Source organism: Microchirus variegatus (assembly GCF_963457635.1).
Source record: "Microchirus variegatus genome assembly, chromosome: 2".
Lineage (NCBI taxonomy): Eukaryota > Metazoa > Chordata > Actinopteri > Pleuronectiformes > Soleidae > Microchirus > Microchirus variegatus.
In genome coordinates, this window is record NC_139803.1 from 31,335,791 (window position 1) to 31,353,215 (window position 17,425).

General features: G+C 41.0%; 1 protein-coding gene across 1 annotated transcript; it reads right to left on the minus strand.

Moving 5' to 3' along the window:
- Positions 1–3,365: 3,365 nt before the first annotated feature.
- On the minus strand, positions 3,366–14,773 carry nsd2 (nuclear receptor binding SET domain protein 2; the record flags this gene model as incomplete). Its single annotated transcript, XM_083906560.1, has 21 exons — positions 3,366–3,673; positions 4,150–4,348; positions 4,706–4,812; positions 4,923–5,064; positions 5,404–5,520; positions 5,622–5,891; positions 5,978–6,081; positions 6,732–6,934; positions 7,049–7,205; positions 7,611–7,790; positions 8,647–8,847; positions 9,699–9,825; positions 10,314–10,403; positions 10,615–10,730; positions 10,821–10,932; positions 11,397–11,506; positions 11,704–11,905; positions 12,410–12,643; positions 13,237–13,402; positions 13,544–13,713; positions 14,147–14,773. The coding sequence occupies 21 exons, from the start codon at positions 14,771–14,773 to the stop codon at positions 3,366–3,368; spliced, it is 3,942 nt and encodes a 1,313-aa protein (XP_083762686.1).
- Between the last annotated feature and the right edge of the window lie 2,652 nt (positions 14,774–17,425).

The window sequence follows — 17,425 nt, forward strand, 5'->3', positions numbered from 1 at the left end:
TGGAACAGTCAAATGTTGTAAAATGAAAGAGGAATAAAAACCAAAACAAGTTTTCTCCTTTTTGTCGTCGTCAAACATTATTTAAAAAAAAAAAAGCATCCATGGCCTCGGTGTTTATGAACAAGCAGACAAAAAAAGACTTGTATTATCAACAGTTGAAAACCTGTTTGATGCGTAAACAGGGTTTAAATAAACAAGTTCAGTCCAAAAATCACATTGAGTTTCAAAGCTCCCCAAGTACGGTGGCCTTTGAAGGACATTTTAGACTCTGCTCACGTTTAATCTTTCATTGGTTTTTAAGACTTTCAACTCCTTTGCAGGCCGGTGGAATGAAAATGAACACATTTGAGGAGGAGGAGCTTCAAATCAAAGACACATGATAAACAAGCAACACTGACACCTGCATCACCAGGGTTTTCCCAAAATAAAAAAAAAATTGCAAATTGTAAATATGACCAAGACCGATTCATCGGTTTTCATTTTAAACAATAAAATAATTAGTAGTTATTTTAATGTCATGACATTCAACTGTATTATTAAAAGGAAATTCACCTAAAATCACTGTGACATGAACATGTTCCGTTATACAAAGAGCATGCTGTGGCTCTCATGATTTCAAATGTTGTAAAAGTGCTTGTTTTGACTCAACACCCTCCACCCCACCCCAAATTATTCCCCTTATAAGCAATTTAGTTGAGTTTTTTTTTCCTTCAAAAACAACAAAATTCAGTAACCAAGGTGGTCGCAGATGATTTGAGCTAATAAGATTATCTCACTGTTTCTCAATTTTAGAAATATGAGGTCTAAAAGTGAAGTGCAGTTGCATTTAAACAAATGTCCACCGACAAAACAGCATTTTTAACTGAAGGGGACACAGGAGCTGCTGGTCCTCTTCTGCCTCGTATTGTGAGTCTGTGTCACTGAGGTGAAGCCAATTGAAGGATTTCAAACACAGAAGTCACAAAATAACAAATGGACTCACTGACAGAGGCAGCAGTGGATCAACTGCTCCCATGTGCTGCTGATTTTCTCTATGGACTTTGGTGCAGGGAGTGTGAAGGTTTCACAAAGTGACACAAACTTCAGTTTCCAGCCAAAAAAGGATGTCTCATGGGAAGATGAAGCAGTAAGCATAATCTCGAACGGTCATAGACTTATGCTGATATTGATTTTTAGAAGAAAAAAATCAATGTGCGACTGTGTCACGACCTCACACAACCATGCTTAAATAAAAAATAAAATTAAAAAAAAGATAACTTTAAACGGATTTATATCTGCAGATTTCACAAAACAGTGACTACATGTGTTGTGACATAAAAACTTAAAGATCAAGTCAGCACTTTAAAAAAAAAAAAAAAAAATCCCACTTGAAATTAAGATTAAACGTCATTTACGGTGATTTTAAATGCCGGGTCATACTTGGCGTTCCACACATCCATATTATACCATTAAAGCAACAATGGTTTCTCACAGAAAACCTTTTTAAGCACCGAGTTGTACACGTATGAGCACCAGTGAAGTTTCCATGGTTACCGTCGTCTGAACCGGCTCAAACTAGAGGCAGAATTAGAACACGAAAACCCGATGCAGAAAAAAGCAGAACGCAACTGGAATACAAGATAAAGATGGAAATTAGCGTTAAATAAAAGCTGCTTCACGTGACGCAGGTCAAACTAAACTGTGGCTCCTGTCGTTCACGAACGTCTGTCACCGGCAAAAAATCCAGTTATGTTCACGCTCTGGAACTTCTGTCTGATCTTTGGGTAGTTTATAATTAATAATTAGAATTATAAACAGGTTTCAAGAGGATTCAGTGCATCTGGAGTCAGGTACACGTAAAACGAAGTAGAGCGGCACAGGGGTCAAGTTTTCTTGAGCGTCGCTGAATACGCAGTAATGGGAAAATTAAAAAAGCAAAAAAACATGCGTGATCTTACCAGTTACCAGTGTGCTGTTAGCTCACGTTTAAGTATCTAACAAAAACTCAGTTTTGAGACTTAAAAAAGGTCCAGAACTCAACAGAGGAACGACTTGACAACATTAACCAGTGATTATAAAACAGTCAAAACAGTGACGGTGAAAGGCGTCCAGACTCCCAACAGCATGATGTATGGGTTTTTAAAACATTGTTGCATCTCAGATTTCAGATTCTTCAGTGACAAAAAACCAAAACAAGAAAAAAACAGACAGCACCGTATCGTTCAGGAGAATCGCCGTCGTTCCTTCATTTATCTGCTCAAACATCCAGCACAAACAGCCGCATCATTCGTTTCCAACTACGACGCAAACCCAGAGCTAGCAGCGTTTCGCGTGAACTTATGCGTAATGCTGCGAACACATCGGACACGTCGTGAATTTATCACGGGGGCAGCCAGACGCCGCTCTGGGATACGTAATGTTTTTGCATGCAGACACTCAGCCCTGAACGACACTTTCTTATGAAACCACACAAGACTACGGTTTCTTCTCTGCAGATGTTTTTAACAGAGCATCCGGTGTGAACACAGCATGAGAGCGCTCTGTTTGTACTTTCTTCTCTCCCTTTCCCTCATCCCTCGTTTTCTTGGAGCCGACAGGTAGATTAACGTTTTTTAGCACCATTATTCAGCATCCTGATTTAAAAATGGAAACTGAGCTAAAACAGGAAGAAGAAAAAACCTACAGTTAAATACAGCCTACGGCTACGAAGGTAGAGTAAAGAGGTCGCGTGAGGCCCATTTAAAGTGTCCTGGTGTTCCATTTTACATCTGACACACACATATATATATATATATATATATACACACACTGTGTATATGTGTATATATGTATGTATATATATATATATATATATAAAAATGAGCACAATCCGTTTGGCAACATGCTTGATGTCTCACTCTGCTCCAATAATCATAATTCTGGTCTTTGATAGACATGTATATATATAGCTATAAAACCTCTGCTGTTCAAGATCATCCATGTTGAGTGAGTGAGTGAGTGAGGAAAAGATTCAAGTTAACAGACGCCCGCTCGGCGTTCCCTCTTCTGCAGAAAACGACCACTTCTGTTGTTTTAAGGATCGGGAAAGTAAAAGGAAAAACTGGGACAAAGGGAAAACCAGGTAAAATAAAATAAAAGACATAAACAGGCAGTTTGGTTGTTGGTAGAGTGAGGGTCCTGTTGCTTTACCACAGATGTTGCGACGTCAGTGCAGACACGAAGAAATAAACCTGAAAATGTTAGAGCTGGAAATTCGAGTGTGGGAGCTGCGTCTCCCCCAGTGCCTCTGTGTTTGTGATCTCGCAGACTTTGTTACGTGTTTTTTTTAGTCGATTTTGATGGAAGAATCAGGCACCAGAGTCGCTGAGGGGGTCAAAGTTCACAAGTCAGGCCTCTGCTGCTTTCCTCTTCGATGCCTTCGTTTTGGCTCCTTCCGTTTTCCTGGAGCCTTTGGCAGAAAAACCAGTGGCAGCAGCGGTGGCAGTGCTGCTCGTCTCCGCGTTGGCACCCTGGTCCGGGTTGTTCGCTCCCTCCAGCTCCTCGTGCTCCTGACAACACAGCTGTCCTGTTGGCGGCCAGGGACGCAGCGCCCCCTCCTGGTGAGCCTTGCAGAAGGAGTTGGGGCAGAGCTGGCAGAAAGCCTCAGAGTTTTTCCCACAGACGTCGCAGTGGTGCCAGGGACAGTCCCATCGTCCTGCAGAGCCACCAGCAACCACACAGGAAGAAGAAGAAGAGGAAGAGGAAGAAGAAGATAATTTACTATTTTCAATATCTGATCTGCACTGAAAACCTGGTTTGTTGCTTTTACAACAGTTGTGGTTGCCATAGAAACTGCAATGGTTGATTCCTGAATTCACCGTGAACTATTTCGAGGGTTTTTTTCCCCAATTATGACACATTCTCTTTTTTGGCTCCATATAACAAAGAAATCATCAAAAACTGAGAGGATCTGGTTTGAATGTCAACAATTTCAGGTTTTAACATTTAACATTTTCTGATTCAATGACTTGCGAAAATGATCAGCAGATTAATTCATTGTGATAGTTGACACCCACAATAAAATAAGAGGAAATGCATTTATGCAAGGATTACTGAAAAAAAGTACATTATTGTAATCAAAGTATATTCAAAAATTTAAGTGCCACACAACTGTGTTACCATTTTTCTTACCGAAGGGTCTCTTGGTGAGGTTCAGGCAGGTCAGGTGATACGCTTTGGTGCAGGTCTTCTTGTCGCAGAGCACCAGCTGTCCCCCGTCTCCACAGCGGAAACAATCGTCCTCCGACTTCTTCTTTCCCTCCGTTTTCCTCCTCTTGTACTTTCTCTTCACTCTCTTTCCCTTCGGCTCAGCTGTTTGGCTGTTTGAGTTCTGTGGAGGAGACACACACACTCCTCAAATCACATTACACTGCATCCGTTTTATTATCGAGTCAACTTCCCCCCCAATTTTCCTGAACTTGACGCTGTCATTTTTAGCCCAGTCTGCAATAACCAACTACGGACAGGTCCAGCATCTAAAGGAGTCTGAGGTCATTTGTGATTTGCAGCACATTTAAAAACAGCCGCGGTTGACCACAGTGCTGCACAGAACGACATGAATAAAAACAGAAAGCATAAAAACATTGAAAAACAGAGAGCAGAGTAAAAAAACACCTAAAAACAAAACCTGCGTGAAACGCCATGGGCTAAAAGTATGTTTTTAAAGAAGATTGAAAATAAATCTCACCTTGGGTCGAACGCCGAGAAACCCGCTGCAGTTTGGAGCACCACAGCGACACACCGTCTTCTCGTTGCCCAGACAGTCCAGGTTGTAGTTGAAGGTCAACTCGGTCCCTGTGATCCACAAAAATATAATAAAACATTAAAAGTGATGATAAAGATGAGCAGGTTGGACACAGAACTTCCGATCCAGCTGAAGAAGTTGGTTTGCAGCTGGTCTTCACCTGCTGGGATGTCACAGACGGCAAAGAGGCCGACTCGTGTGTCGCCGTTCACCGTCCACTTCTGCGTCTCACAGTTGGGCTGACAGCTGTGGTTCATGAAGCGAGAGTAGTTCCCCTTCGGACCGGCGTCGATGATCCGGTCCTGAAGAAACAAACAAAATGGAGGCAAAACTAAGTCACAGTCACACATACACACACGCAGAGTTCTGCTGCAGTGTTTTTGTGGTATTGACTTCTGCAATGTTACATTTGTGTTTGCGCATAGAAAATAAATCTGATATCTATTGAACCTTTGTTGTACCGATATTGCAGACTTTTATTGAATTATCTTATTATTATTTCAGTGCCAAAAGGAGAAGATATTTAACAATAAAGATTTACATTTTCCTGTCTCACTGTTTGATATTAGTTGATGCAGAGAAAGTTTAATCGACACCACAAAAGTAGGAAAAGCTCCGATATACAGCCCCGAAACACTCACCTTATCGATTGTGAGCATGTAGAAGTTGGTGATGTTGTTTTCATGGGCGTAATTGATCCTCGCCCTGCACTCCTCCTCGTCGACCAGCTCTCCGATATATTCATTCACAAACTCACCCTGTGGAGGAGAATCGTTGATCAGAGCAGAGACAACAACGACACTTGTAAAAAAACAAAAAAAAAACAAACAACAATGACTCTGTAAAAGCGCTCCCTCACCTTCTTGATGTCCCGCAGTGCGACCAGGCCCCAGCCTTTGCCGGGCGCCTTGATGATCTTTGTCTCTGGGTAAAGGCGTTTGGTGAAGTCCTGGTTACAGCAGCGCTCTCCGGTGGGACAGACCTGAGGGTGACACTCGTACTGCAGCATGCGGTTCAGACACTCCGACTCAAAGCCGCACGGCCTCTCGTCCGTCGGCTTGCAGTTGCACTTGGGGATCTCAAAGATGTCGGCGGTGTAGACCTGGACTTTGCCGAAGGGTTTGTTGACCTGAGTGAAAACAGCAGAGTGTTCAATTTATCAGAGATAAAAGCAGTGAACTCCTCAGATAGAACAGAAGAGATCAACTTTCCCACCTTGATAAATTTGTATGGTGGCGGCTTTCGACTGTACTCTTGTGCTTCCTTGGCTTCTTGTTTGATTTTTATCTCCTTGAATCGAGCTTCAGCCTCCAACAGAGCTGAGGAGGGGGAAAAGTAAAGTAACGGCACGTTACATCAAACTAATAGTAAGAAGTAGAGTCATCGTTTTGTGCATAAAATGTCCGAATGTTTACAAATGTCTTGTTTTGTCCACAAACCAAAATTATTCACTTTCAATGATTTCTTTGCTTCTATGGAGCAAAGAAACAAAGAAAATATACACATATAAGAAGCTGAAACAATCAGAAATCTTGATTTATTAATGTAAAAACCTATTCATCCATTGTCAAAATAGTTGACGATTAATTTAGTTATCGATTAATCAAGAAATTGTTTCAGCTCTATAATAGACATCTACTTTTTTTAATATGGTGGAAGTTCTCAGATTATTCCACTTCTTAAATGTGAGAAATTTGAAATCTGAATCATTTGACAAAATTATCATTGTGAGGTTTGGGAAACTGATCACCATTTACTGGACTAAATTATCATGAAATAATAATTAATTGCAGCCTTGTTGTGATGGAATTAACATTTGAATCACAATGTTGGCTTCCCACAATAAAATAAACTCTATGCCAATCACAGCTGCTGCTGTTCCCTGCACAACGCAGCTCAACATTTAAATCAATACATAATCGTAGCAAAATCAGGATCCTCTGAACAAAGAATTAAGGGAAAGCATTACCATTCTTAAAGACTTTGCCAATGCCGGTTCTCTGGTGTTTGCTGCCTCTGTCTCCCTCCATGTAGGGAAACACTCGACCCTGGTGAGTCCAGAAATAATCCTTGGAGCCGAAGAAGAAGACTGGAAACTCTCCGATCTCATGGCGAAGGTGCTGGATGTTGGTGGGGATGTTTCGCGGGTGGTAGATCTCTGCGGGCCACCATCTGAGGAGAGGAGGGAGGAGGGAGGAACAACAGGAGCAGCAGGAGCAGCATGAGAAACTCTGGGTACATTGTAATCTGTGTTAGCACCGAAAAAGTTGAAGACATTTCGGTCACCTGTACGTTCCCAGTTTGACCCAGATGATGTCTCTGTATTTGGGTTTCTTCCCGGCTCTGCAGTCGTTGCAGAACCAGCTGCCGTCGGGCATCGCAATGTTCAGGCAGTCGGGGTGAAAAGCTGCAGGACACGACTCGCAGCACAGCAGCTGACCTCCTGAAACACAAATGACACAAATTTCCTGTAAAGTCTCTTTACAGGGTTAACATGAATATAAATTTGCTCCGATGCAGCATACATTAAAATGTAATGTATTCCTGCAGTAATCAGCCTTCTTAATAACCTTACATGTGATTCCATGTTTCATTTCATTTTTATTATATTTATTTTTTTACGGTACTGGTGATGTTTATGTGACTGCTGGCTGAAACCCAAATTGAACCTTGAAGTTCAAATTAAATCCTTAAAAACACATTTGATATTGCAGGAGGTGCAATATTTATGTGTGAGACATTACAATTTTAGATTAAATATTGTCCTGAACTATATGCATCACATGACTTAAAACCACTGCTGTGGTGATAAATAATTTGACCTCCTTTCAGGTGAGAAAAGACGAACCTTTGGAGCAGACGAAACACCAGCTGACGTTGACGTGACTGTGGTGGCTGTATCCCTTTTTGGCGTTGAAGTGGTTGGTGCAGATGATGGCAGTGTTGGTGATCGCCTCACTGCCCGCTGCCACGCACAGGTCACCGACGTGATACGCCACCGGGCAGCGGAGGCAGCGCATTAACCGCCCTGCAACAAGGAGGGGGGTAAAGAAAGGTTACGTTACATTGACTAACAGAAAACGAAGTGTCCCAAAATACAGATGCAACCTTTTTAAAGATGGAAACTGATATACATCTCCATGCCTGAAGAGGTCACTATCCACACTTTTCCAGCACTGTATAGCTGTGGTACACTACCGTTCAAAAGTTTGGGGTCACTTAGAAATGCTCTTATTTTAGAAGGAAAACACTTTTTTTGTCAATGAATGCAACATTAAATTAATTAATACACTCTATACATTGTTAATGTGGTAAACGACTATTCAAGCTGCAAACTGGTCTGGTTTTTAATAGAATATGTACATAGGTGTATAGAAGCCCATTTCCAGTCTTCTAATGGTACATTGTGTTTGCTAATCGCATAAGAAGGCTATTGGATGATTAGAAAACCCTTGAAAACCCTTGTGCAATGACATTAGCACAGCTGAAAACAGTTTTGCTGGTTCTTTGACGAAAACAAAATTATTTTGAATAAAAATCATTATTTCTAACCCTGTCAATGTCTTGACTATATTTTCTATTCATTTTGCAACTCTTTTGATGAATAAAAGTGTGAGTTTTAATGGAAAACACAACAAAAACTGTATAGGCGACTCTTTCACTCAAACCTACTTCATTGCTCCAACTATAAGCTGCTATTAATTTATAATTGCTATTTCAAGCACTTTCTGAAAACACAACATAGAAATTCACGCATTTTCACAGATTTCAAGTCACAGTGAACCTCGCCCATCATTATTAGGTGTTGGCGTTTTTCTGCAACACCCTTAAGAAAATATGTAAATCAAGTAGTAATAATCCAAGTCTCAGGTTTGAATGCTCACCCTTGGTGGACTTGTGCTTGGTGCGGCAACCGTAGTGGCAGCTCAGGCAGGTGTGGAGTGGACAGCGGAAGCCCTTGTTGTCAAATAAAGTGAGGGGGTTGAGGCGGACGCACGCCTCGTGGTAGAACTTGCCGCAGTGCGGGACGTGGCAGCGGCGCACCTTTCCCTCCGACTGTTTGCAGATGAAGCACGTGTGGATTCCTGGAAGAGAGAGAAAAAGCTGCGATTAAAAATGTGCTAACATCACTGCTTTTATCATCGCAAAGCAATATTAATATTCACTTTATCAGCTCCCACCACCTCTGGATATTCTTGCAGAGTGCAGAGTTCCTACACATTTTCCATTTCAATATTCGATACTTTTCCAGACTTCTCAGAGGATTTTTCCACTCACTTTTTAAACATCTGAATACCAATTGTTAGATGCTTATTATGTAAATGAATGGTTTTAAAATCCTTCACTAATTTTTCATGAAGCTAGCCCTCGGGAAAACTTGCATCGACCCATGACACCGTCGCTGCCGACAATAGGTGGCTGGCTTGATGACACGTATGGAAAATAATAAATAAATGAGAAGCACAGTGAACAGTAACCATGGTAACTCGACACCATTCTACAGCTAGCTTGATTAGTTTCATATCATCTACAGGTAGGCTAGGTTGCGTTAGTAACTTGTTTTGATTTTAATATATTTAATTTTAGAAAGTGAGATAATAGTCTGGAAACAACACAAACATTTTTCCATACTTTCCCCCCCCCTTTTCCATACTTGGAAATTACTCCATACTTCCATACTTTTCCATGCTGCGTAGGAACCCTGAGAGTGACTGTGTGTGATTCACTCAATCTCTCTGATGGAGACAAGGTGAAAGTACAACTGCAACACAGTTGAAAACCAAATAAGTCAACCCCTAGAGCTTTAAATGTAATCAATTTCATAACATTGTAATGTGATTAATTTCCTATTTTCAGAGAAAAAAAACTCAGGGAATGGAACCAAAACTAAATCGATTTAAAAAGGACCATAGAAGGAAAAGTGTGAACTTCTCACCTGAGCTGCACTCCTGACACAGCAGCTTGTCGTCAGGTTTCAAGGACAGACCCAGACAGTGGAGGTGAAACATGCCGCAGCATTGGCCTTCACAGGCCACCAAGTCCTCACCGGCCTGCTCACACGTCTGTTTGTGTGTGTGGAGAAAAATAAAGCACAGATGATACACAAAAAAATCAGTAGAGCCATTTCCAAACTAAGATTATATACAGTAAGGTGCACAAGTCTCAGATTTGTTGTTTTTATTTCTGTCAAATTCTGTGATCTTATGTTATGTAATGCAAAGTTAAACATTAACAAACTGTGTATGTACTGTACTAAATAAACCTGTTGTAAACTTTTTCCAGAGCAGATATTTACCAAAAACTTTAATTATGGTTCCGACCCCATTTCTAGAGAACCAGGGTCATACTAGTGTACGTAGTGTAAGACGAGGTCACACTAAGTACTTCATTTTAACCTGTAAAAGCTGAAACATTGTTATTTTAAAACTTCAAAACAGCTCTAGCACTGGTATTAAAAAACAACAACAACAAAACCCTCAACACTGCCGAAAATTAAAAAGTACTTAACCGTTCAGTGATTTAATATAATGGTATAAGGCGTCAGACGTACCTGGCAGACAAACTCTTTCTTTCGTTCACCTTTCTTTGTCCCGTCTAAGCTGTCGCTGGGAGATTCAGGACGTCCTTCACTTCCAGATCCCTGCAACAAATGACACAAAAATTAGATGAACTTTAAAAAACAAACAGTCATTCAAATAAGTGAAGCCTGAGTTAGACTTTCCTTTATAACTCAGGCTTCAGTTATAAAGGTTCGTCAACGTGGCTTTTCCACACACATTAAAAATCGCACTCATGCTATATGCTGAGTATTTGTTCTTTTTATACTAACCCTACTAAGCGCAGTCTCTCACCTCAGGCTCAGGACATGGTAAAGTCCTCCTCTTCTTTGCATTTGCAGGAGTCACCTGGTTCTCTCCATCCTGTTTCCTTTTCCTCCTGCGCTTTGGTTTCTCTGTGTCTTGATCGCCTGTCAAAAGTGTAGTTGAAGTAGAATCACCACATGCTGCAGGACCACGACTTCTCTCTACACCAAACAGAGTGTGAAGGGTTTGTTTACCAGAGAGGGGGTCTTTTGATTTTCTCTGTCTTCTCTTGGTATCTTTTACATCTTTCACGTCAGTTTTCTTCCGTCGCCTCCGCTTCTTCTCCGTTCCGTCTGAATTCAAGGCCTAAGGATGTAAAATGTCACTCAGTGCGTGGATGTGATGTGAAACCAAAGTCTTTCTTCAAGGTTTTCTTTGTAGTTCCACATCTAATAACATATATATTAGAGGTTGGCCAACATGGGGTTTTCTATGGTAGATAGCTCTATGTAGCCAAGGGCAAATAATTGCTGCCCTTTATTTATAGTCTATTTAATGATAAACAATATAAAAAAACAGCTCAACTTCAAGAACCAGTTATTGAACAACACTGTTGTGCAATTATATAAAGTATTTACAATAAAAATATTGGCTAAACTAAACATGTATATATATATATATATATATATATATATATATATATATATATATATATATATATAATGCATAATTTGTAATAATTAGTCAATGCCTATGATTAGAAAATGGAAAATATAGTCAAAAAGGCACTTGATTTGAAAATAATTAATTGTCGTCACACCAGAACTCACCTGTTTTTCACCGTCTTTGTTCATTTTACGTCTCTTCTTGGGCTGCTGAGTCTTGTCAGCCAACGCGTCCGTCAGCTGCCTTTTACCGCTCTTCTTTATCTCCTTCTTAACTGGAGAGAAAATGTGTACATTTTAACCACATTCATTAATTTGATTTAGAACAAGAGGTGAAATTTTGAACAGCAAATTCAAACATTTACAGGTTGTTTTTTTGTGTCCTTAACTGAGTCCTTAACTGAGTTAAAGGAAACAAAGAGATACAACTAAACTAAGCCAGAGGAGAAAACAGCTCAGTGTCTGAACCGACCTGGAACTGAGATGATTCCGTCATCAGTTGAATGAACCAGCTTTGATTTCCTTTTCTTCACGGTGGCAGAAGAGTCGTCCTTTGCAGATTTTTTCCTTCTCCTGACTGTCTTGGTGGGAGGCTGAATCTGTCTGGGTCGTCTCTTTTTCTTCTGAGGTGCCACAGACTCTGGTTGATTATTTGGACCAGCGGTGGAAGAATCCTGCAAAAAAAGAAAGAAAACAAGCCGCTTTAAATGGTTTTTAGGCCAAAAGATTTTTAACATTCTTTTAAGTCGTCGTTGCTTTTTATTTTATTTTTAGAATAAATGAAAAATGAAAAATAAAACAAAAACCAAGGGTGTGATTTAATTAAAAAGGAAGCAGCTCTTAATACATCACTTTACACAAAGGCCTGCAACGACCAGTCGATTCATTGGCTATTTATCAATGACTGAATTAATGATCAACTATCTTTCATAATTGAAAAATCTGAGTTACTACCTTTCTTACAAAAAACAAAACAAAAAAACACAATCGAATTAATCAGCTTCTTAAATGTAAATATTTTTTGGTTTCAACAAGACATTTGAGAACATCATCATTTTGATTAAGATTTTTCAACATTTTCTAGACCATCGAGATAAATGAAAATAATAATTAGTTTCAGGCCTTGGTGAGTCTAAAACAGTGGAATAATCTACATCTACAACATTGGCAGGACCTACCAACACGGAGGGAAGATCTGGACTGAGTCGTGACTCTGTCTCCTGCTTCGTCAGAATTTCAGGTCTGGGTTTCAACTTCTCCAGGATGAGGGGGTTCAGACGAGGCCCCTTGTCATCGTACACAAACATAAAGTTCTTCATGCGATCCCCCAGTGACATGCTGACAGCCTCCTTGGCCTGGATGATGCCCATGTTCCACTGGGCCTGGAGTTTCCGCGGCACGGATGGAGCTACCTACACGAAAGCAGCAAGGTTAGATGACAACAGAGGTACAAAACAGGAGTGAATCCACTTTGCTCTTAGCAAAATGTCATGTGGTGAACGGTGAAAAAGAACTTAAAACTGTGGAGAGCAGCGCGACACATAGATACCAATACAACAATAACAGTAGCCACACCAGCTCCCCAATTGTAAGGGTTGCCTTTTAGTTATTTCCCACATCACAAGATTAGCATCTGTAGTTTAGGAGGATTTGTTTCTAATGAAAATGGGTTTTCTCTTTTACTTCCACTGCTGATGCTCTCTTTGGGCTCCTGTAGTTAAAATAAGATCCAAGGTAGTTGATATATTGCTTTTTTTTTTTAATAAACTCTTGATTATCTGCTTGTTTTATTGCAACATATCCCTAAGAGGAAACTTTGTTTGAATCATACAAGGTATCACCCAGCTCTAATTCAAGTAAATAACCATATCCAAAAATAAGGTGTAAGTTAATGTTTGCCATCATTAGAAGCACACATTTATGATGTTAAATTCATAGGCCTGACAGATTGTACCTCTACACCACACCTTACTGCACTGATTCAAAGGAATAGAAGGTGATTTACTGCTTTGTGGACGCCACAGGAGTTGTTCTGAGTCCGTCTGTTGCGCTGGCTGAGCTCCTGGAATTGATCTTCTCCGGTGAAGGACACAATGTTCTTATCAAAGATGTAGCCTCTTTCTGGAGCATCTCCAAAATACTGTACATGGTAAAGGAGGCCTCCTCTGATTCTGGGTGCTGAAAACAAAGGAGGAAATTAACAATGAGATGAAGTTAAACTTCAAAACTGCTAAGCGTAAAATAAAACTGCGATTCTTCAACATCAATGTTAATAACTTGCCACTTAAAAAGTCCAGGTGGTTGTGACTCACTCACCTTTTGGTTTGTGTTTGAAGTGAGTGTTGAACTCTGGGTCTGTGGTGACCATGCAAGGCCACCAGGGGTATCCTGACACTTTAGTCCAAACCACATCACCAACAGAGAATGTGACTGGGTAAGGAGACTCTGTGACCACCACCGACAACTCTGGGATGAGTTCAAACTGCAGAAAGAAAAATGCATCAATAGAAACAATAGATTCCCACAACTTCACATCAACGTCTGTGCATTATTTCCCTTCAAATATGAATAACTAAATCATACAATACACTGAAACAGCTTCAAGACTTGCTTTATGTTATAGTATAATAATACATAATAACCTACAGAAATGTTTTGACAACTGCATTAAAGACACTTTATTACTGTAAAATGTTTATCTACTGAGAAACTGCAGGTATGAAAAATATTATATAAATTTCACTACAGAAGAGACTAAATGAGCCTTGCAATTGGGTGGCGGGAAAAAAAGATGAACAAGTTATGGGCCCCAAGTACTACTTATACATCAGCATATCAGATAAGTGTAAGACTACACTATAGACACAGGCAAGTTCTAGCTTTAAATAAAAAAATATGTAGGAATAAAAGTTAACCTCATCATCATCTGCTGCTGCTTCTTCTCCATCTGCAACGTCTGTGTGGTCAATTTGCTCCAGAGTCATTAAGGAGGAAGTGAGGTTTGGTTGAGGTTTTGGTTTTTGAGGTCTCCCTCTCCTTTTCTTCTCGTCCGGTCTCATCTCAGGACCAGATATAGAACCTTCACTGGCTGTGGACAAACTAGTCCCGTTGGCACAGCAGGGTTCAAACAGCGGCTGTGTGACCACCTGGGGTATCGTCACCTTCAGCTCGGGTTCTGTATGAGGAGTGCAGTTGTGCTGATGGGTGCCATTGGTGGCTGGGGCTTCTACACCTTTCAGCATCGATGGCTCTGGAGCGCAAAGCTTGGGCAGCGCGTCCTGGTCTCCGTTCAGTACTCGGGAGGTGAGGTCTTTGAGCCTCTCGTGGCTGTGGTTGTTGTGACTGTGGCCGGCCATCTTCTGAAGCACACCATCTTGTAGTGTGGCAGCCAGCTGTGCAGCAGCTTTGTCCATTAGCAGAGCAGGGTCACTGCTTATGTCCCCCCGACCTTTCCGGACACTGAGGGACTCTGGTGGCTGCTTCATGCTGATTGGGTTGGCTGGTTCAGGCATCAAAGGCAGAGAGCTACCTTTAGCGTCCATCCCAACGAACCCTCCTCCGGGCTCACTGAGCAGCAGGGGAGACGCAAAGAGACTTGTCATTCCAGAGGTTCACTCACAAATCATAAACAAGACCAAGCAGTACTGATGGGCAGTATGACTAAAAATGTATATCAAGGTATTTTTCTACATTTCAAAATGTTCATGGTTTCAGCCAAAAATAATCACAATTAGATATTTATATAAAATTGTTCAGTCCCATTTTCTCAATGGGTCTTTTATTCGTTAGGCGAGTGACGTGTTGAAAATGTTAAACTGGTCGACATCAGTCGATCAAACAACGACTCGACTGATTGCAAAAATATTCATAAGGAGCAGCAACATCATCATATCAATACAGAACCTTTTTTAGACAGCTAACAAAATAATTACATCACAATATGCATTATTGAGTTATTCTTAAGCCATAAATATCGCAATAAACACCGTCCCGCGGAGTTGTTACTGTGGTATCGTAAGCTAAGATTTTAGTATCAACATCTCTTAAAATTTCACAAAATGGCCCTCAGTCGCTGCAGCAGAGCATGAACGGAGAGTGTTGAGCGCAGGGAGCTGCACCTGTCACATCGTGTTCACACCGAGTACTTTTGCATGTTTTTCATGAACACAGATGAGCCATTGATTACAAGTCTGCAGCGACAATCGCTCAAACAATGACTGACACACATAATATACGAGAGAGGACGAGTCAACGCAGCAAACGTTAAAATGCACATGAACAAAAGCCACCGGAGCGGAAGGAAAAGCCTCTTCCCCAGAGACTGCATCTCCTTACCGCGACTGTTCCAAGTTGCCTTTCTCCTGGAGGACTTAGCTTCTGCTGCTAGCTGCCCGCAGCGGTGAGGAGAATGAAGTGCTGCGGGATCCAGCGCATGCAGCGAATGCCCAATGAGTGTGTGGCTAACCGTGCCGCGTAATCACCGCATCACCGGCGAGAAAAGCCGCGGAAATGGAAGCAGCTGACAAGTCTGAATAAACGCTGCACTGTCCGTGCAAATAACTGCTGGAAACTGCACACATATCCTAGTTAGACACAACAACAACAGGGATGAACTCGATCCCAAGCGTTTGGAACAACACTTCAGACATTTTGGCTCAAACTCAGTGGCCCCATGATGCCTGCCGTAAAATGTCCCACCTCAGCCAGCGATTATCTATTAATGTCATGCATGAAACGGGCTCCGGCTATAACATGGAGCGTGAGCCACGATGTGGGAATAGTATGGATTCCAGTTGAGGACGAACACAGTCTAATCTCTGTCAGTGCTACAGTTAGCCATTACCCCCGCATTCCAGCAAATAGACAAAGCCGCCGCTGCCGCCATCCCGATGCTAAATTCAATTAAGTTAGCCACTAGCTACCGTAACAAATAAACGCAAACAGCGCATAAACGACGCGGTGCGTGGACGAACGAGTGTGGTGGATTGTTACAGCCGTGTCGCTACTGTTTCGGTGATATTTGCTCGATTTGCAGGCGCCATGACAGCTCGTTTCAATAAGGTTAGCCGTGCTAGCCAAAGCTACCAGGGTGCCGTTGAAACACATTGAAACTGCTAATTTAACATTGGCGCGTCGAGCTAGCTGGCTAGTCAGCTACCGGGGTCCTTCGCTGCTAAAATGGATGATCGGCCCCGAACAAGTGTCCTTAGAAAAAGCTCCACAGCGTCTAAAAAGCCTCCGGGTATGACGGTGACGCGACCGAAGGAGTGCGTGTGTGTGTGCGGTTACCTGTTGAATCTCCTGTCGGTGTTTAAAGGCAGAAACTGTACGAATTCATCCTGTAAACGGAGCCTTTCATTCAGGTCGAATCAAAAAAGCTTGCGGGAAACTCAAACCGTGCGGCCGACCAGCGCGAAAAATACTCACTTCCGATTGGTCGACAGCGCAGAGAGGATCCAACCGGTCCTTTCAAAAAAACTAACAACCGGAGGAAGTGACTGACCCCGGTGTCCACGGTGTTTCCCAGGTGTGTCCTCACAGCACCAGCAATACTCACTTATTAGTTTATTAGCGAGGAAAAATGTAAATTATACTGTAATGCTGCTGCAGCTATTTTAACTAATAAATACATAAGAATACAAGTAAAGTTGGTCAAATATACAAACATACAGTACATACAATATATCAATATGTTATATGTAAAGAACTGAAAAGTTAAAAACAAAGAAGTAGAAGAAGTAAAAACGACATATTTATCTATCAATTATATAATAATATTAATATTAATAAAGTAATACAAAAGTAAATAAAATACATAGATATATATCAGTATGTAAGTTATCTCTAAATTAATTAATGAAAAGTAAATAAAGTAAAGCAGGAAGAGAAAATTATATATACTCTGTAGATACAAAGATGGATAAATAGATATTCTATCTGCATTTGTGTATGTGTAGTGTGTATATATTGTGTCTATATATATGTATGTATGTATATGTATATATGTTAACTGTGTCTCTAAATAAATAAATAAAAAGACAGGTAGATATACAATCTGTATTTGTGTATGCAATATATAAATTAAGTAATTTTAACAGCTACTACGACTTCCTTCCTCTTCCTCTCTTTCTCTCTCTCTCGCTCATGCTCTCTCTCTCTCTCTCTCTCTCTCTCTGTGTGTGTGTTTCAGTCCA